Source organism: Hoplias malabaricus, chromosome 4 (assembly GCF_029633855.1).
Source record: "Hoplias malabaricus isolate fHopMal1 chromosome 4, fHopMal1.hap1, whole genome shotgun sequence".
Classification (NCBI taxonomy): Eukaryota; Metazoa; Chordata; class Actinopteri; order Characiformes; family Erythrinidae; genus Hoplias; species Hoplias malabaricus.
Window position 1 is genome coordinate 64,503,654 of NC_089803.1, and position 22,583 is coordinate 64,526,236.

A 22,583-nucleotide genomic window follows, 5' to 3' on the forward strand; every position below is an offset into this window, starting at 1 on the left:
TGAGCAGTAGGTTTATCTAAAATAAGTTGATAATGTTTCGACTCAAACAGCTGTTTGAATGAATCACTGGACAATATCAGTTAGATACCATCACTGTCAAGATCACCAAGATGCCTTGTATCACCAAAAAGAAGGAAATAAGTAAGCATCAGGAATAACGTTGCATCTTAATAATTATTTTAATGCAACAACTGATTGCTAATCTTCTAAGTAATCTACAGTGATGTGCATCATATTTCTCACTGGAAAACAGATCCAGTCGTTTAGGAAACAGCTGTATTTATATAAATGGAAATTTACATCAGTGATGATCTGTGTATATGTAAAAAAAAAAAAAAAAAAAAAAAAAAAGTAAGCATCTCTCTCTCTCTTAGTCTTTCCTTCTTTCTTGCTCACTCACCCCCATGTAATCTCTCTTCTATGTCACTCTTGCTCTTTTACACCTGTTATTCTCTCCCCCACTCTCTCAAATTCAATTTCAATAAGACAGAAAGACCTTGCTGAAGCACACGGAATATAATCTCTATTAGAATGCTGGATCATAATTATGAGACTGTGTGTGTGAGAAAGAGCGAGGGAGAGATGGCTCGATGCTGTTGCCACCTGTGCACAGATGTATGAGCTCGTCCATCATCGCTGGCTGAGAGGCAGACAGTAGGATGACTGATGACTATAATGTGCTGAGTGCTGAGCGTCAATTCTGCAGAACACTGTCATTAATAGTGTTTTCAATCTCTGTCATTTACAACTATATATCATCTAAAATTTCTAAATCCCAAATGGTTAAATTGGCAATCAAGAGTAATGCTATAAAATCCACAAAACCAAGACCTTAATGCCTGTCCTGTCAACACCCAGGTGGTGCTGTGTGACTACAGAAACTTCACAGAGTACTGCATCATTTCCACGTTTTAGATGTTCACTCACTGGCCTCTTTATCAGAAGCTGTTGTCATACATTGAAAATATATATTGGTTGTTATGCCAACTGCATCTTGGATACACCAGCACTGAGGGACTGTTTTATTAGAAACACTTGTATGCACGTTGACTGGCCAACACCTTATTTATAAATATATTTTATATTTGTACTCATTGCCTGGTACATTAGAATCACAAAGCTTGTTTTTACAGTAGTGTACCACTGTTGCAAACAATATTTAATTTATTCTATTACACTAGAAATGCATACACCGATCAACATTATGACCACCACTTTGTTTCTGCACTCACAGTCCATTCTCTCAGATCCAGTCTGGAGCTCTTTGTAGTTCTACAATTGCCCCCCAACAGAGCAGGTTCGTGGATCATTGTCAGTGCTGTCAAGACACTGGCATCGTGTTGTGTTAGTGTGTGTTGCACTGATGTAGATCAGACACAGCAGGGCTGCTCACGGTTTCAAACCCCTCAGAATCAGTGTTGGACTGAATTGTCCACCCACCAGAAATATCGAGCCAACCGTGTCCGCTAATGAAAGGCTAGAGGATGACCAGCGCAATCTGTACAGCAACAAATTACCTACTATCTCTGACTTTATGTATACAAAGTGGACCAATGACGTAGGTCTGTCTGAGTGGACAGTGTTTAAAAACTCTAGCAGCACTGCTGTGCCTGATCCACTTGTACCTGTGCAACATTCACATATCGCCAGCATGTCTGTGTCACGGCAGGGCTGAGAATGATCCACCACCCAAATCATACCTGCTCTGTGGTGGTCCTGACTGTTGAAGAACAGGGTGAAAGGGAGAGCAAGAGATGGACTATAGCTTGTAATTGTAGAACTACAACACGCTCCTGTACGGTCACTGGAGCTGAGAGTGTAGAAACAAGGAGGGGGTCTTAAAGTTATTGTAGATTAGTGTATATTAAACCTATGTGAATGGGCTACTTTATTAGGCAAACAGTTAGAACTGACTACATGTATTAGTGGATATAAGGGGGAACTGGAATATTGCTGAGGTATGTCCATGTGGAGGGGTGTGATTGGCCTAAATCTAAATGCTAAAGTACAGTAAGATGTATTAAAAATTGACTTTTGAAACATCACAAGTGCAGTATGCAGCCACATGATGCCCAATCACATTTAATCAATATATAATTTATAGTTCAGAATGTAATGCTGGCCCTGGGCATTAAATCTTTATGGCCTCATCTATCTTCATGACCTGAAATCTACAGTAAATGTGTTCTTCAGTTTGTGAAAGCACAAAGCGGTGCTTTTCTGTTCTGTTCTAGAAACGTTGGGCTGAAGCGGTGCACAGATCACAAATATAACTGAATCAATAATAGACTAAAGAACCTTGAGGTTCATTTCAAGGTCAAGTTCTCCTCCCTCCTCTGTTTCTTCTTCCTTCTTCAGAGGTGTTACCTGTCTGCTCCCCGTAGGTTGCTTTGGCGAGAGAAGAACATCATGGCTGAGGTTTCAGCCAACTTCCCCAACCAGCCTCCTGCACCTGGCTCTGTATCCAACACCGCCTCCCTCTGCCAAGCTCCAGCCGTCAGCTCAGCTTAGAGGTCAAACTTTGGACTCCTCTGGTGAAGCTTTAGAACTGAATAAGCAGCATTTTTTTAAACCTAAAGCCGTATCGAGACGAGTCACCTTTTGTTCAAACATTCAGAACCTGTTTTGTGTTGCTGCCTGGTGCAGGATCTGTTAAACACAAACAGAATATAAGCGCAGGAAAAATGAATAGGTTGTAAATGAGATAAATTATGCATTTTTTTAGAGCCATGGGCTGGTGCTCATGAACACAGCCTATGTGAGAATATTCAGAAAAATCAACTTGGTTACACATTTATTAGAGTAGTAAATATGTTGAAGCAGAAATAACAGATGCTGCTACTTTATTCCTTTATTTCTGGTAGACATGATATCATGGGTGTTCTCCCTGTGTCCATATGGGTTTCCTCCCAGAGTCCAAAAACACACGTTGGTAGGTGGATTGACGACTCAAAAGTGTCCATAGGTGTGAGTGAATGTGTGTGTGTGTGTCGCCCTGTGAAGTACTGGCGCGCCCTACAGTGTGTGTCCCTGCCTTGTGCCCAATGATTCTGGGTAGGCTCCAGACCCACCGTGACCCTGAACTGTAGAAGCGGTTACAGACAATGACTGAATGAATGTTATCATGATCAAGGATTGAAAATGATTATTTACTTTATTAATCCCTATGCAGAGATTTGTTATCAGTATTTAACCTATCTATGACCGTGGGCACACAAACACACACACTAGTGTAATTTATTTTTTAAAGGCCACACACACACTACGGACAGTGAGTGCACACATCTGGAACAGCAGGCTGCTAGCCTTGGTGCGCATAGAGCAGTTTGACGGTTAGGTGCCTTACTCAAGGGCACTTCAGCTCTGGATGAATTTTTCCTGCCGGTCCTGGGAATTGAACCAGACTCTTTAACCTTAAAGCCATAGATGCCCACAGATTGTGATTGTGGTGGGTCAAGATCTTACCCAGAATCAGTGGTTGCTAAGTAAGAACACACACTGTACGGGGCATCAATCAGTCACAGGGCTTCAGATCTGTAAACAAGTGTGCAACACATTGTTCGAGGAAACCCCTATAGACTCCGGGAGAAAATAACCCAGAGAGTGACCAGATGCCAAGCCTTGCATTAATCTTATTGGTTAAAGGTGTGGATGACCACATTATACACCAGTTCCCATACTGTGGATGTGAAGAAGTTCCGTATAAATGAACAGGGAATGGTCAGTGACCAGTGTGACCTCTACTGATATAGATATGATGGTATCTATGAAGGTCTCTGTGTACACTTATTTATTATATTCATTCTGAGAGACAACAGTCATCACTGGTTTTTGCTGCCTACACACACTATGTCAACACAACACTCTCACTCCCTCTTATTTATTATTAGCTTCAAAATCCACCAGAGGAGGATGAGTTCCTCTTTTTAGCCTTGGTTCCTCTCAAGGTTTTGTCCTTGACTTTCTCGCACTGCCACCTTGGCGTTGTTTACTTGAAGCAAGAAGCTGCTGTGATTAAAGCAGTTATCAAAAGCCCTATTGATTTAGAAGAAGCCATATTAAATTAATATTATGATCTATTCATAAGCATTAAGACACCATTAGGCACTATACGGTCTTACAGCGGGTGTGTTGTTGTGTCTCAGTAACAGGTGTGTTTGAGTGTGTGTGTGTGTGAGAGAGAGAGAGAGAGAGTCCGGGGGATGGGGGGCGCTGTTTTCTGTTGATAGATGAGTGTTGACGGATCGAGGTTGCTCGCTGGGGGAGAGAAGGAGCGGTTCCCGGTCAGATCGCTTTGCGCAGCGTCTCCTCCCTCCGCTCTCACCGCCTGGAGCTCAGTACACACCTTATTTATTCCGCACCCGCTTTCAGACTCGACACGCCCTGCGCGCTCAGACTGGCTGAGGATGAACCGAGCACTGCTCACAGTCCTTCCTCCTGATTATGGTTGGCCTGGAGCTGGTGTTTTGCTGATTGAGGGCTGGGTGTGATGATGATGATGCTAGTGGGGGACAGACGGTGGGATATTTCGTTGTAAATGGTAAAATATAGAATGGGTTTTTACATTTATTTAATCGTGATCTATATTAATCAGATCCTAAATAAATATAAATGTCCATCTGCTGCTCTGCATACTTTTTAAGCTCCTTCATTCTGTTCTTAATAGTCACGATCCTCAGCGTGATGTTGGTGCGTTCGAGAGTGTTGGTAAGTGGATCAGACACAGCAATGCTGCTGGAGTTTTTAAACACTGTTCACTGTTCACTCTTATACACCTACCTCATTGGTCCACCTTGTAGATGGAAAGTAGCTCATCTGCACAGTTTGTGTTGATTGAATTTCAAAACTCTAGAAGCTCTGCTGTGTCTGATCCACTCGGAACAGCACAACACACACAAACACTCCCATGTCATCTCCAGGGCAGTGTCACTGCTGCGTTAAGACTGATCCACCATCCAAATCATACCTGTCCTGCTTTATGTGGTCATGGAAGGACTAGGTGGGGTTGGGGGGATGTAAATAGAATTTTTAAAAAGTATGCAGAGCAACAGATGGGTCACATACTGCGATTGCAGACTTTGCGGCTCGTGCGGTGCGCGGAGATTTCGAGTGTGTAGAGGCCAATCTCAGCGCAGGGGCGGGGTCTACCGGAAAACAGGCGGGAAAACAAAAGCCGCATCACTCCGCCTCCGGTTCCCGCGAAGAGCTCGAGCGAGCGGAGCTCGAGCGCTCCTCCTCCTCGTGCTCCTCCTCTCAGGGCGGTGGAGTTGGTGAAGCTGCCGCACCCTGAGGAGCTGCACACGGCATGCAGCCGCGGCCGGCGCTCGCGCTCCCGGGCACGCGCGCATCTGAGCAAGGACAGACACCGCGGTTTGCTTTGAGGGCGGCGGCGCGCATGTGTGGGCTTCGACAGAAAGTTCACTGACTCCTCTGGCCGCGGGAGATGCGGAGCGGAGTGGACGCGCCACGCGCGCGCTTATCTAATCTCATCTGATCCGATCATGCGGCTCGTGCTCGTGCTGCTCGCGCTCTCCGCCGCGGTGCTCCTCGTCTGCGCCGGTCGCGCGCTTGGAGGAACTCGGGATGGACACTCGCTGCCCGGCGTCGCGCGCTCCGGCTCGAGCTCCCGAGACGTCAACACGAGCTGCTCGGAGCATAGGCGCCGCGGGCACGCGCACCTCACTCACCTGGACGGCTTACGCGCGCGGAGACATAACAGGAGGAGAAAGCTGGACAACGATGCGTCCAAAGCTGGCCACTGCCATGGTGACTATGAGCTGAGGAACGAGAGGCGCAAGAGGGGCACAAAAGAGCATCACAAGAATGGGTTAAAGAGGCTGGGGCAGAAGCACGGGGTCCATCTGGGTATGAACGCCCCGTCCTCCTCCTCATCATCATCTTCGTTCACACATCTGGAAGCCATGCCCAAACCCCTGGCCCTCACCTCCACAGACCTGCCCTTCGACCTCAGCAGGCACGTGGAGTTTTACACACAACATGTGGACGACCCATGGGACGCGACCCCCATGACTCCTCCGTACCCTGAGGATGAGGAGCGGGAACTCTTCCCCAACCCCTTCTACCCCGTCACCAGCCGAACCTACGGCGCGTATGCCATCACCTGCTTCTCGCTGCTCATCTTCTTGGTGGGGGTGACCGCCAATGTGGCCATCATGTGCGTGGTGTGCCACAACTACTACATGAGGAGCATCTCCAATGCCCTGCTGGCCAACCTGGCCATCTGGGACCTCGCCATGCTCCTGATCTGCCTGCCTCTGGTCGTGTTCCACGAGCTCACCAAAACCTGGCTGCTGGGCCCCTTCACCTGCAAGGTGGTCCCCTACATCGAGGTAATCCCATCAGTCCCGCACCACATCCACAACTTACTGACCTACTTTGCCACACTGCTGTTGTGGTTTTACGTTTCAGAGGTCCGTGATCTCAAGTCAGCGAGGGCTAAAAGATGAGAGTGCCGTTTTAACACTTATGATTCTAACTGTGCACAACGTGGCCAAAGGTTTGTGGACACCTGCTCATCCACCGACGTCAAGAGCCACTCCCAGCTCATCTCAGTGATGCTGAATGGCACTGAACACAGCTCTGCTGCTCTACAGCTAAACGCTGGGGGCTTTACAGCCTTGTAATCCGTGCTTAGTATTGTACATATTGACTTTAGGCTCATGTGCAGTTGTTCCAGAGCACCCCGATCTATTCTGCATGCTCTACTGAACATCTGTATCCACAGTGGGTGCGCCTTATCATTATCGACAACACTGTCTTAACAATGCTCCAAGCTACTACAGTAAAACTTCAGTATTACATTCACCTCACTACAGTTGTAATATTCATTAAATATATATTACACATATTTCAGATATATCTGTGTGTCTATATCAGTATTAGTCAATATACTTATTGGATATCGGACTTGATTCATAATCACCATGTCAGTGTTCTGGTCAGTTGGACCAGTCATAAGCAAACAACACCCATGTGCTCCCAACTAACTTGGACATCTTGCATACAATGTTCAGTGGACATGCTTGTTTTCTTGGCTTAAAAAAAACAAACCTGGAATTGGGTGGAAAGTGATCACAGTTTAAATAACAGTCACAACACTGACTTGAGAAAATGTAATTAGATACTACACCAAACCCTATGAATACACTATGATTACACACCCCTTATAATTAGGGAATGTAACTAATGTAGCTAAAGTGCATTCACTGTTGACACAAAGATTAAACTGCACTCACAGCTTGCAAAGTCTCCACAGAAACGCATGAATGAAATGTCTAATGAAATGGGATGCTCTGGAGCAGGTGCGCATAAGCTTAAGGTCACCATCCCCAATGCCGACTGTGTGCTAGAAAGGTTTCAAGCCCCCCCCAGCACTGGGCTGTGTACCTGAGGAACTGCATTCTCTAAAGGGATGAAACAGCATTCAGGACCTTCTCATGGCTCAGTGCCATAAAATCCTCACACAACTGTTCCAACATCTAGTGTCAGATCCTTACAATGGAAAGAAAGAAGGTGTAACTTTCCAGCAGTCGGGGAACATTAATTCATTCATGCATTCATTTTCTGCTACATCCTGTTCAGATACTTGGTGGGTTCTGAGCCTGGAATCATTGGGTGCAAAACAGGGTCGTACACTGGACGTCACACCCTCACACATTCACTCACACACACAGTGTGTTTTTGGACTGTGGGAGGAAACCAGAGCACCTGGAGGAAACCCACTCAGACACAGGAAGAACACACCAAATGCCTCACAGACAGTCACCCAAGGCAGGGTTTGAACCCACAATCCCAGGACCCTGGAGATGTATGAGTGACAATACCTGATGCGCCACCATGCCACCCCAAGGGGAACTAGCTTCTTATAATTTAATTACAGAATAAATGAGAAGAAATGAGAGTGATGCGGCATGGTGTCGCAGCAGGTAGTGTCGCAGTCACACAGCTCCAAGGACCTGGAGGTTGTGGGTTCGATTCCTGCTCTAGGTGACTGTCTGTGAGGATTTTGTTGTGTTCTCCCTGTGTCCGCGTGGGTTTCCTCCGGGTGCTCCGGTTTCCTCCCACAGTCCAAAAACACACGTTGGTAGGTGGATTGGCGACTCAAAAGTGTCCGTAGGTGTGAGTGTGTGTGCTGCACTGTGAAGGACTGGCGCCCACTCCAGGGTGTATTCCCACCTTGCGCACAATGATTCCAAGTAGGCTCTGGACCCACCGTGACCCTGTACTGGTTAAGTGGTTACAGATAATGAATGAATGAATGTAAAGTGTCCACAAACTTTCTGCTAGCTAGTGAATCCTTACTGTTCATTTTTATCCAAAACACCTACCTTGTACCTTGCGTGGTCACTGTTTGAGCTCCATCTTATAGAGTCACAGCAGAGGCGCACAATTACTGACCTATTTTCATGCAGACAGTGGGCCTTACTGTACATCCCAGGTGTCCAGTCTTGTCTGCATAAAGCCAGTACGACTGCAGCTTTTCTTTCACACTGAGATCAATACTGAGATGGTCTCGGCATTCTACAGTTGGTTAGGAGTGCTCCTGCTTTGTTGGCATACAAACTCACTGCAATCCCAGCCTTAAAGACCCCTGCTGTTCTCCACTGGCCAACAGTTGGTCTCTGACCACAGAACAACCACAGTTGACCAGATATTATCTGGGTGGTGAATCATTTTCAACACAGTGAAGCTGCAGGGGTATGTACACACACCACCGTGTTGGCTCATGGCTGAGAATGGTCCAATAGGCTTTGTGTCCAGACCACCGATGAAGGCCTTGTGGGTCATTAATATAAACTGTGCATCAGCAGATAAGCTACCGTCTATTTATATCTATATGATAAATGTTGTAATGCGCTGACACTGATAATATATCAGATACTGGCAGAAGCCCACAGAGGCGCGCCATTTCGTGGGGAGTTAGGATGACACTAAGGGCCTGTGACTGACAAGGCCTCTAAAAAAATTATAGAACATTTGGCTCATGTTTGGCTGCTCTGGAGAATCCCTTTCTGTTGATCATAGCTTTTCTGTTGAGATTATACAAGCTGTGTGTGCACAGCTGAATACTTGTGTCAGCAATGGATGCGCATTAAAGTAGCTGAATTCATTCATTTCTAGGGGGTGTCTACAGACTTTTGGAACGTAAAAGTGTGTGTGCAAAGTTTTATCTTAATATCACTTGGTTACTAATGCATTTTACTAATTTTACTGCATTTGATGTCTCCTTGATGCTAATTCGTCTGGATCTAGTTCAGAGTTCTACATTTCCTACATGTATCCGTATCATCATCAGAGGTTATGCAAATGAAGTTCATGGCCCATAATTCCCATATTGGCTTCTCAACCGTAACAGCATTTAAAGTAGTCAGCCTTGCTTTGAATCTGTTTATGTAGCTGCAGCATAGTGCAAAATTAGAGGGGTCTAACCTAGTGGACACTGAATGTATGCATCTGCCTTAGCCAATGGGCACCTACACTCATGAAAACATACAACACACAGACCCCATAGCTTTTTGATCCACTGCAAGGACCTCCCGTGTCTTCATGGCATATATAATGTGTTTGCGCTCAGCATGACGCTTGCAGAGCAGCCCGTAAAGTCTGGCTAAAGCAGAGGCTTGCATTTCCCTAATCAGGAGTTTCTGCTGGTGAATGTGTAGCTAGCGTCCCTTTGTACAGCGGTGCTGAAGTGGAAACAAAGCCGTGCTTGCTGTGTGTCTTTTCAATCTCTGAGAGGCGGTAGAGAATGAAGGGAGACTCAGGTTGCTTTTGTTAGTATGAGGGAGAGCTTTGTTGGCTTTAGGGAGGGGGACTGGGGCAAAGGAGGCCTCAGCGTAGCATATGTAATGTGCTTGTTCTTGGATGCATGCCCCATTCATTTCACGACAGCATCTACTTGGAAAATGCTCGCTACACTGTGCAGTATTTTGGAAAGGTTTTGTAAATGACAGCTCTGTGATTCACGGTGATGACCATCAGGGATTAACACTCTGTTACCTGTTGAAACACATTCTTCTGAAATAAAGGGGATAAATAAAGAGTTTATCCTCTGCTCTAGCTGCTGGGACATTGCTGTAAGGGTCTGATTGAATGTTTGGTGATTATTTCTGCATTGCACAATTAATAGGTATTGGATGGAGCTCCAACACTCTAGAAAACACAGTTCCATGGCTGCAAAGCCCATTACTGGGGGCTTGTACCCCAGCAGCTAGCACTTGACATTGGACATGGTGGTTTGCTCCACAGCATCACATTGTACTGGCTTTTGTAGCATATAAAATATTCATATACATTTATACAAACACCACACTTGTTAAGAAGATATTATATACTGTAATATTAATCCTACTTCCCTAAGACGTTTGCTCAGTACACTCTGTCCTGGAGATGAAATGTGGCGTATGAAATCAACACAACTTTTAAATCTACAATTAAAATGGAACATGGTACAGTTATGATCCTTAAATAAATGTAATGAATATGAACTGTTGAGAGTATCACCACATTGACTGCAAAAGGTACCACCACAGTGGCAGTTTACAGAGTGTACTGTATGTCTTTAAGGCTGTACGACTGCATTTGTGTGTATTACGTTGACTTGACAAAATCATAACTTTACCGATTGATTGGCATTATCAGTTACTAGCTTCCAGAGACTTGTACAGCAAGCAGTGTAAATAGATATTGTTTTAGCCATTTGCATGTAAATATAAAGGTAGGACATACATTTATTATGAAAACAACAAAAGATCTCCTTTTTTAGTTGGTGCAGTAGCACAGGGATGAGTAATGTTTGTTTATTTGAGATGAAGCTGTTTGTGTTGTCAGTTCAAAGCTACCAATAGCTTTATATTGGTAGCTTTGATAGAATACCAATCATTATTACAGATTTATTGGTGCCAAAATATATTTCCCTGAAATACAGCCATGTTTTGTGGCTTTATTTAAGTAAAGTTTAAGCTAACCCAAGACTGCACAGTGTGCAAAAAGTCTGCATATCGCTGACACCATGAATTTCTGAATCTCATTTTTCTCAGTGTCTCCTCTTAAACTCCTCTTGTTAGGAGTGTTATAGTAGAACAACCATATCATTGCATTCCTTCAAGTGAAAGGGAAGTAATCAGAAAGACAGGTAGGAGAATGATGTACTGAAGTACAATATCAAATGAGGAAATCTATTAATAGGTGAATAAAAATAAGCAAAAACCAACATAACAAATAAGTTAATGTGGAGGACAGAAAATATGTGCCCTAGTCCTTTATGTTCTCCTTTTAGATGCTCACTTTCTCGCTGCCTCTCCCACCTACTGCAGCCAAATTGGAGACATTTTTAAAAGGGTCAAATTTATACTTGGACGGACGTCTGTATAAGTCTTTAAAAGCTTTTGTGGGAAGCACTGAAGTTAATTTGCCATGTGAAATGTCATGATTGTGACAGAACTTCTGTGTGTGTGTGTGTGTGTGAGTGGCCATGTGTTTCAGTGTATGTATATAAATTTGCCTATGGCTGTGCATGTCTGTTCAAGTGTGTGTGTGTGTGTGTGTGTGTGTGCATGCATGCATATGATTTTGTTTGACTGTCTGGATGTGTTAGTGTATGAGTGTATAGTTGTGCATGGGTGGCCAGGTTTGCCCATGTGTATTCATTCGCCTATAGCTGTGTATGCCTGTGTATTAGTGTGTGTTGTTGTGTATGTCTATTTTTGAGGCTGTTTGACTGATTTTTGTGTTTGTGTGTGTGTGCGCGCATGTGTATGCATGCATGTGTGACTGTGCTTTCCTCTGTGTATGGAGTTGCCTGTGGCTGTGTGTGTGTGTGTGTGTGTGTGTGTGTGTGTGTGTGTTTGTGTGTGTGACTGTGAGCTCTGTAGTTTTTGTTTGCAAGGCTCTGGACACTGATCAGGAGTGACTGAATTTGGGTTAAGTGATGAGTGTGGTCGGTCCACAGGGTGAATGTGTGAGAGAGCACTACACGGGGAGAAAAAGCCTCAGGCACAATTACTCACTGCCTCATATCACACACATCCTACTTCTCACACACACACACACACACACACACACACACACACACAAGCACACACACAGAGGCCAGAGCAGTAGCAGTTAAGGGCAGAGCATACACAGAACATGGCTCTCTGCCAGCCTGCACCGAACATAAAGGCGTACTCCAGCATTTTTTAAACCTTTACATCTGTAGCATGCAGTCAGTTAAAACTACCATATTCCTGCACATACAAAAGACATTCACTCAAAACACATTTTAAATAAAGTCAGTGGTCATAAATAATGTATTTATTAAGTGTTTTGAGGTGTAAAACAATTTATGAAATTGAAAAAAAAATGTAACATTTGTAATTAAAAATTCAAATATTCTTCCTCTATTTTGACATTTTATAAATTTTATAAAAATTGTATACATTTTATAAATTATAAATTTGTGTAGTATTAAAAAGTAACATTGCTATTTTATTCAACAAAAAAATAACCTAGTTTTAATTGGAAAATGGCAAATTTATTATGCAAAATTCTGCAAAAGGGGCAGCACCGTGGTGCAGCAGTCACACAGCTCCAGGGATTTGGAGGTTGTGGGTTCGATCCCGCTCCGTGTGACTGTCTGTGAGGAGTTGGTGTGTTCTCCCTGTGTCCACGTGGGTTTCCTCTGGGTGCTCCAGTTTCCTCCCACAGTCCAAAAACACACGTTTGTAGGTGGATTGGTGACTCAAAATTGTCCGTAGGTGTGAGTGAATGTGTGTGTGTCTGTGTTGCCCTGTGAAGGACTGGCGTCCCCTCCAGGGTGTATTCCTGCCTTGCACCCAATGGTTCCAGGTAGGCTATGGACCCACCGCGACCATGAACTGGATAAGGGTTACAGATAATGAATGAATGAATGAATGAATTCTGCAAAAACATGTACATTGATTGGTTCTAATTTTGCAAGTGTGAGTTTTGGTTTAGATGATTTTAAGATGGTGATTTTGTTGTTATAAATAAATAAAACATCTCAACTTTGCAAGCTCTCATGCCTGTGTTATTTTGAAATATAAGTAAAAAAAAATGATTTCTCAAATGCACAAGCTCACATATCTACTGAAATCTTATGTGAATCTTATACAAACTTTTTGAAGAACTTGTGCTATTCCCCTCTCAGAAAGCAGACTTCCTTTTCTTCTAACTGGAACAGAACTTTATTTGCATGTGATAATCAGTGGTAAACTATGGATGTGGCACATTGAATGTCAATTCAATTTTGTTGGATTATTTCTAAAATGCCATGGACTAGGGGTATCCCAGCTGGGGGAATATATAAATCGACCACCCATGTCCCCCAGATGAAGATGACATTTAAGGAGCCTGGACCAAAACTTTGCATTGGTGTACACTTAAACACACCAATCAGCAAGTAATTTGAGTAACCACTTTCATAAATAAATAAGTATTGAGGCTGAAGACTGGGTTATGCATTTTAAAATACTTGAGGCTTTCCCTACTTCTACTCGATGAGAACACGTAGGATGCCTCGGTCACTGACCGAGACTCAGTCAAGTGCAGCTTGAGAAAGTAGCGCATGGTCATTTATCTGAGACCAGAGGAGCAGCTGCCAAAACAGATGCAGTGACTCAGTATGTTCACAGAGGAGTGTGTCTCTGCAGATTAGATTAAACCTGGCACTCACATCAGCCCTCATACACATCCTCTCACTTCTCCTCTTGTGCAGACAGCTTGTGGGCTGAAGGGGGTTTCGGTATTGGATCAGTGTGCTTCTCACACAGCCAAATGCATGTCATGCCAAACTTCTTTGGTGATTAAGTTTGTTTAAACTGCAGCTTCCTGCCAGGACTCTGATTTATAAAAGTTTTATGTGTGGAGAGGCAGGCCTGTGAGACCTGACAGGCCTCAGGTGTTTATTCAGCTAAGACTCAACTGGTGTATCGACCAGCGCTTAACATGTAACAGGAGGTTCACGGATCACAGCAGCTAACTTCAGAGATCAAGACCTGACATGTCCACATTCTGCACATGAAATGAGGATTGCTCTGTTTATGAAAATGCAAGCTGTGTTTGATGTACAAATGATATGCTGCAGAAGGCTAGCAATTTTCATGCTAGTGTAGCAGAGCCAGACCTGACCTGCGGATGACATATTAAAATTCTGGGGTTAGATAGCAGTGAAATATGGTGCTAATAAGACTACAGCCCCTCTGAAACTCAACCCCAAATTTCAAAAGTCTATTGTTTTTTAACATTTGGGGTCAATAGCAAAAACAAAACAAGCTAGCTAGCAAAGACTAACCCAAGCTAACAAAACTTTTTCTCTCTTTTTTACCATGTAAGAGGTCATGTTTTTCCCTTATATAATGTGTTCTACATCAGCAGAGAATGTTTTGACACACGTTAACTTACAATAAATCCAACTTTGTTGTCTGTTGGCTAATGTTGACAAGCAGCTCTAACTTTACAAGGCATTGGACACTCAGTTTGTTGCCACCCTGATACATTCATTTTCTCACTTACATTCATTCATTCATTATCTGTAAGCACTTATCCAGTTCAGGGTCGCGATGGGTCCAGAGCCTACCTGGAATCACTGGGCGCAAGGCGGGAAACACCTGGAGGGGGCGCCAGTCCTTCCACTTACAATTAACCCAACATATTTTGTGCTTGTCCGCAGACGCTCTCATTAGGGAATACAATTCACTCCACAAGAGCATTTTCTTTGTGTCATAAAGCCTTTTCTACCTATAAGCAGTCACTTGGTGCCTTCTGAGCTAACAAGTCGCCCAATGCTTCTCTGAAGTAGTCAAGTAGTATTTTTTCAAAGAGAGATTGAACATCAGTGGTTCAGGATGGTGAAGTCTGAAAAAGAACAATGACTTTTGCATGTAAGGGATGCAAGTTAAAGGAAGAAGATTTATGTATTGTTTTCTGGCGTAAATGTTAAGCTTTCATAGCTCAGGAAAAGGGTAAAAGCAAGGTTTTAGCACAAGCGAAGACAAGAAGTGTTAGGCTAACTCAGTACCTTGCAATGCTAATAGCTGGCTATGTCATTAAATACTTGAAACTGTTATTGATTTATTTGAAATGCATTCCAAATTTAGTGCTGAGTGGAATCTTGTAATGGGTGGCATGGTGATGTCACATCTCCAGGGTCCTACCCTTGTGGGTTAAAACAATGCCTCGGGTCACTGCCTGTCAGGAGTTTGATGTGTTCTGCTGGGGTTTGTGAAGGTTTCCTTCAGGTTCTCTAGTTTACTCCCACAGTCAAAAAAAAAAAAAGTTTGTAGATAGATTGGCTGTTCAAAAATGTTTATAGGTGTGAGTGAATGTAAGTGCCCTGTGATGGAGTAACATTCAGGGTGTGTTCCTGCCTTTTGAACAGTGAATCTTCACAGGCTCCAGACACACCACGACCTTGAACTAGATAAATCGGTTACAGAAAATGAATGTATGAATTTTAAAGTAGTGAGCAGACCAGCTACTTGCAGTGCTGGGGAAAAGTCCATTCTGGCATATATAATGATATGTTTGGAATAGATGATGCATTGATTGTTTATCCAAATAGGCAGTTTTATCAGCTCTGTAGCTAACATTATGATGCAGTGGTTTGAAGAGCTTTGCGTGGAAACACCTTGAAGCCTCTTTAGCAAGTCTCTTTAACAACAGCCAAAAAAATCAGATCCTCTTTCCCTATGTAAACTCTAAGATCATTTGTATCTAAATCCACTATCTATGGGCCGACACACCCGTAGATTTATTACTTGTATATCTTGCCACTCTCTGGCCCCCACAGTGATGCCCCTTTATCAAGAGGATTTATGCATCAGTCTACATTGTATAAAACACTGTAACCGTAATGGCCTTTGTCTGGAGCCCACTCATGCGCTTCCTCTCTAATCCCTTTTGTCAATTTAGAAGAGCTATGGCCATGCCCGCTGGCCTCAACGTGGCAACCTCGGGCCAGCCCACCTCAGAGATCGCTAAAGGCAGATTAATAACCACTGGCTCTGTCTGGCTGAAGGAGCTCTTAATCAGGAGTTTAATGGAGCATTATTAAACCCAATAAAAGTGAGAGACACATCACCTGCTGCTAGGAAACCTGCGTGCTGCGAAATGGCCCCCAAATGCCACAGACAGTAGACACCAGACATGCTTGGCGGCGAGGGATCACCAAAGGTCGGCCACACTGGTGACAAGGTATTTTTGGAGGCATCTGTGAGCCACTTAGTGTGACGGGAGAAGCAAACTACACATAATTTAAGACAAGGCGTTTGAAAACAGTTCAGACTTTTAACCTAAATAAACAGTGATCCACATTTTTGTAGAAATAAATGTAGATCAAAGGTATTTCTGCTAAAGTTTGACTGTGTTTAGCACTGCTCAAACCTAGCGCTTGGGTGATGAAATATTCAGAATGTTTCTGCCTGGGTAAGGGAACAGAGCAGGGATCAAGGAACCATCCTGGGGCCACATATGTCTTTTCTGCTCAGCAGTACTGTTGTAATCATTCATACCCCAGTGAATATGATTATATGTGCTGACAGTTAGCAGATACTCATTGTACAGTCTGAGAATTGATGTACAACCTTGAAAAAACCTGCTAATGGAGCACCAATCCAATTCACACCTAATGAATTAATACCACGCCATTACTTCTTCTTAATGGACGTGATAGAGTTTAATGGATCAGGCACGTTGTGCTTTTTTGTCAGAATGGTGAAGCTTTGCCTTCCTTTTAGGGATGAAAGAGGTGGGCTGGAACAGTTTGGCATAGGCCTACTGAGGGAAAATGCAGTGCGGGTATTTTCCCTTATTGTCTCCTTGATGTTGTTACGCCTGATTGCCCTGTAATTACTGAAATGAAGACAAACAATTTGTTGCTTCTGTTTTTGGAGGGCTCTAGCATTAATCCTCTGGGACCTGCATGCTAAGCAAGGTGCCAGATTCTGAGAGGGAACTGAGAGGATTGTTCATTCTAGCAGAGCTGCTGAAGGTTTTCATTCTGACGTTTAGAGAAAAGCAGTAAGAAGGGCCTCTAATTTTAACTTTTAGAAATGTAGAAGTCTGCAGCCAGAAGGGAACAGCATGAACGGAACAGAGGCCTTTCATATTTCACAAACCTGTTGAAATGCTGAAAGCAACATACGTAGGAGCTGTAAAATTCTGACCCATGTGTGGGTCAAAAATATATCTCTGCAGCTGATGGCTGTGCAGATAGCATATTCTTATATGGATTGGAAAAGTGGTCCTTCTAAAATAAAATGTGTTCACTTTCATAAAATAGATAATACTCTTATTATATATTTTTTCTGTGAGCAATGTGGTTTCATCTTTCCCAGGATCTAGAAAGCTGAATGTAAACACGCCAATAACCTACTGTAATGTGCACACTGCATGCCTTAATCGTTGGTTCTCAGCACAGTCCTCAGGAACCCTGATCCATGTTTGTGTTCTAATAACTAAGCTCTCACCCCACTGGCTATGTTCAAAATAGCCTTTGTACTGTTCTTTTCCAAAAGTTGAAAGTACATGCAGTATTTTACTAACATTCATTTTTCAAATATTTAAAAGTAACATAGTAGGTTTCAGCCATTGTTAAGTAGTGATTGAAGCCCCTGCTCTGTACAGTACAGTACTTTTTGGTACATTTATGGTACTATTACTGAAAATTTTACAATAATTGTCACATAATTGATGCTATATTTTATAATTACATGAGGAGGGTGGTGCAGTTCCCAGTATCTGGGCTAAAACAGTAAAATCTTTGACATGCCCACATGTTTTCTTATATGGTATACATTCATCTATAAAATGGACGGACACCAGGCTTCAAAATGGCTTCCGCAACAGTCTAAACAATGTCCTTCTGTCCTTTTGTTAAAGGACATTTCCATACGTTGGCAGACAGCACATAAGCAAGTATGTATATGGCCTATTGACAGGGTGTGATGGATGATTTAAGCATAGAGTTTCGGCAAAGCTAACAAACAGTTATAGCTCCCATTAGCATTAACCTCACACCTTCAGTATAAGCTTAAAAAGCAGACTTTGACTAATGAGTATGCCTTGGCTGAGGTAAAAACTTGGGTGTGCATTCATGACACATCTCAGAGCTGAAAAGCAGATTTCTCTTATTTACAATTCACTGACATTTACCAACTCACGAGTTTCATGGATAAGAACCCTCACCTCATTTATTCTTCATTTAAAAAGTCTACTGTCCATTTCTGTAACTGAAAATAAACTGCATTTTCACCTTCTTTTTCCAGGTGGCCTCTCTGGGTGTGACTACCTTCACCTTGTGCGCCCTTTGCATCGATCGTTTCCGCGCTGCCACCAATGTGCAGATGTACTATGAGATGATCGAGAACTGCACATCCACAGCGGCGAAGCTTGCTGTGATCTGGATTGGCGCGCTGCTCCTGGCATTGCCTGAGCTTCTGATCCGACAGCTGGTACCAGAGAATGGAGGCACATTGGAGGAACCATCTGAAGAGCAGCGCTGCGTCATACGGATCTCCTCTACGCTGCCAGACACCCTGTATGTCCTGGGCCTGACTTACGAGGGTGCACGTCTCTGGTGGTGCTTTGGCTGCTACTTCTGCTTGCCTACTCTCTTCACCATCGGCAGCTCACTAGCAACAGCGCGGCGGATCCGAAGGGCCGAGAGGGGCTGTGCCCGTGGCAACAAGAAGCAGATCCGCCTGGAGAGCCAGATGAACTGCACTGTGGTGGCGCTGGCCATTGTCTACGGTGCCTGTGTGGTGCCAGAGAACGTGTGCAACATGGCCTCGGCCTACATGGCCGCCGGAGTGGCCCCCACAACCATGGCTCTTCTGCACCTCATCAGCCAGCTGCTGCTCTTCTTGAGGGCAGCCATCACGCCCGTCCTGCTGCTCTGCTTGTGCCGGCCCTTTGGTCGTGCTTTCCTGGAGTGCTGCTGCTGCTGCTGTGGTGGCGGCGAGTCGTGCGGCCTGGCCGGACGCTCCTCAGCTGCAGCTAGCGATGACAACGAGCACGAGTGCACCACCGAGCTGGAACTGTCTCCCTTCAGCACCATCCGCAGGGAGATGTCCAACTACACGGCCACAGGGTCGCACTGCTGAGCACCGGAGGAAGACATACATTGTGCCAATTGCGTGTGCCTGTGTGTGGGTGTTAGTGCTAGGAGTGTAAACCTCCGACCTCGTGATTCCATTATGATGCTTTAGGACATTTGCACTGCAAAAAAATGATATTGTGGCAAGTGATACCATCTTAAATCTAGATCCAAATTCTCATTTTCTCAAATTGTTGTAGTTATATGAATTATTCTTACCTTGTTTTTGTTTTTTTAACATGTTTTAAGTCATCGTATCTAGTGGAGCTGTCACACCATTTACAGATAATTTTACTTGTGTCAGGCATTACTGTATCAATGTATATGCCTTCGGTCTTGAAACAAGCAAGATTATCAGTCAGAATGAAAGTAAGTAAAGTGACTTATAACAAGTAAAATGCAAAAGTGTAAAAAAAAAAAAAATCAACAACAACAAAAAAAAAGAAAAGAAAAATGCATAATATGCACAAATGTGTTCAAATATTCTCAAAACCAAAACCTTAGAATGAGATTTGTTGGATATATTAACTAGAAAATTGGATGTTTTCATTTATCAAGATATCATTTTTTTATTGTGAAACCTAAAATTTCTCCCCAATTTTTGTTATTTAAATAAAATTCAGTTTTTAAAAATGCACTGAATACTAGGGGTGTAAATCTCTGATCTCACAATAATTTATGATTGTGCAGGAAACAGTTTAGTGCATCTCTTGGTTGATTTATTTTGTTGATTTTGTTTGGATCAGGAATAATTTATTAACATACGCTGAACACACAAATGTTGGAGGGACCTGTTTGCTGTAGTGTGTCAAACTGGCTTCCTTTTGTGCCACAATTAATTCGGTAGGATCTATTCCTAAGGAATTCTAAGCTCTGCAGTCCTTCTTAAAGTCTGCACTTTGGTGACTCCAATAGTGTGGAGATGAGTGCAAGCCATGTTGGGGTGCTAGGTATAAAATAAGTATTTATGAAAGACTATTTACAGGGAATATGCTGCAGCATTTTCAGACCTTCACTTGAAAAGGTGAACCCCTGCTTGTACAAGTGCACTGAAATGCTCCTTAACACTGTGCAGCAGCTTTGAGCGTACAGAGAGGGTGAGTGCCATCCCAGATAACAACTGCAGTTTTCTTATGGTCCCTATTTGTCCTCAATTAATGGCATTGACTCTTGGTGAGACAGGCTTCCTCAATTCAGCCACAGGTCTACCTTACGTGGACCAAATCTAGGCCAAACCGACAGCCATAACCCAAGTCAGACACAGCTCATTACCTTTGGCCCACATCCGGCTTACACAGCTGTAGGTGCCAAACACAGCACAGATAAGGTCCAAATCAGAGAGGTCTGCTATCTGAGCATTTTGTTACTCCAAAATGGCAAATAAGACAACTATAGCATAAAGTGCACACATTTTGATAGGATTCAACATTCTAAATTCAACTCACAGAGGCCCTGATATTTAGCAGATGAGTTGATTTTTTAATGATATTACCAGTAAAAAACCTTCAGTAAAAGCCTCTGCTGGCTATTGAAACGTTGCTGTTAGTATTTGATTCAGTACAGCCACATAAACATTAGCAACATTTGATGTTGGATGATTAGGCTAGTTCTGGATCACAAACACCCCTCCAAGGGTGGGCATGATAGCTTTATACCCTTCTAGCCCACACTTGGCATGGCATGGTAATCTTGTACAGCTGCTGCAGAAAGCTGGCCCATTAGACAATGCTTTTTCTGAGATCAAACAATCTGTGCTGTCGAATGCCTGTGTTAGCAATGAGTTCTTTAAACTCTGCAAATCTGTGGCCAAAAAGGAAGACATTTTGACACCTCTTGAGCAATAGAAGGGCAAAGAAAATAATGTCATTTTGTTTATTTGTTTGGTTGGGGTTTTTTATTATTATTTTTATTATTATTATTTTTGGATTTTTACATTTATAAAACGTAGACTAAGAATTTGTTATTTGACATTAGCCAAAAACTCGTGAGTGCTTCTAATGGACTCTAACATTCCAAATTAACGAATTGCCTGCTTTAAATTGAATGCAGGATGCACCTGTGTATTTTTACACCCCTAGTTAGTGCCAACAACCCCCTCTTGTACTGTACTAGTCACCAACCCTGCTCCTGGACATGTACCTGTTCCTGCAGAGAGTAGCTCCAGTGCTCAAATTAACACGTGTGGTGCAGCTAGTGATTGAGGGTGGATTTGGATGTGAAACCAGCAGGAAGGCAGATCTCCAGGTCTTGATTACCGCAGTTGTACTGTAAAAGCACATGATTTTTAATCTCACCTCTGTAAATATTCTGACCTCACGTCCCTGCGTATGTTGCTCTACAGAAGGAAGGTAAATGTATGGGAACGTACGTAATGGCGTTTTTGTAATACCATCTTTAATATAATCTGTGTTTGGAGTCTAGCGACTGCGTTTGATTTTGCATACAGATCTTTTTTGCACTGCCAACCACTTTAGCTTTCTTCTTCACGCTCTTCTCATATCTACTGTCACACAAAGTGTCCCTGCATCTTATTTGCGAGTAACGTTTCTAGGATCTTTCTATATGACTGTGTGTTACCGTGCTGTGACCTTTCTTTCAATGAAGGTGATTCTTGTAAAATCAGTCTTAAAGTCTGTGAAGCGGTAGTGTGGGGGACTCATGCTCACCTGGAGTAAATCTGTATGTGTCTGATAGCAGAAACGTGGATGCCCACACAGTGCTTTGTGTAGTTAATGTTTTCTAAACCCCATTTTTATATAACCGGAAAAAGTCTCTTTAATAAACAGAAGAGTTTGCTGGGAGAACGGCAAACTGGCATATTAAAATGCAAATGTGGTCTCTTTCTTTATCTTTTGTCCCAGTCAATCTAAGAGGCACGTCATGCTGCTGGGCGGCTTTTTGGGGATGTGTTTAGCTTTCCATCAGCAGTACATTAATAAAATAAATGGCTACAGATTGGGTTCTTTGCAGTCGCAAAATGGTTAACAAAGTTATTCAGCTTTTTTTTTTTTCTTGTTTCGTTCTTTATACATTTCTCCTTTTGTGTCACACAAGGCAAGTGACATAGATCCGTCACTTCCGTACGTGCGTCTGTATCAGCAGCGATAAAGCCAATGGTGTGTTTATACACACCAACGTTAGCTGTCAGACTGCATGCTGAACAGAGCCAGAAGAGCGGCCCTGTTCAGTCTCAGTCAGAGCTCTGAGGAGCCCACTCCCGCCACTCAGAAAAAGCAGCTCTTTTATGTTCCCCGGTGCGTTCTTGGGTGTTTTATGTTTTTCAGAACGAGACCGGTCTGCTATTTTTGGCCACTTTGTGGGAAGACGAGTGAAGATTTTGACAGACAGAAGCGTTGCTTAGTTTCCGCCATAATCTGCACTTTAAAACACTCATCAGGAACGGCGCAGTTTGATTTGTGGCACCCTGTAATCAAGAATACCAAAAAACTGCCACCTACGCCCACTC

At 43.3% G+C, this 22,583-nt stretch overlaps 1 protein-coding gene across 1 annotated transcript; it reads left to right on the plus strand.

Annotated features, from left to right (window-relative positions):
- The first annotated feature begins 5,293 nt into the window (after positions 1-5,293).
- gpr37b (G protein-coupled receptor 37b) lies at positions 5,294-21,927 on the plus strand. Its single transcript, XM_066669736.1, has 2 exons — positions 5,294-6,350; positions 18,288-21,927. Exons 1-2 carry the CDS (start codon positions 5,502-5,504, stop codon positions 19,122-19,124), a joined length of 1,686 nt encoding a protein of 561 aa, XP_066525833.1. The 5' UTR covers positions 5,294-5,501; the 3' UTR covers positions 19,125-21,927.
- Positions 21,928-22,583: the final 656 nt, after the last annotated feature.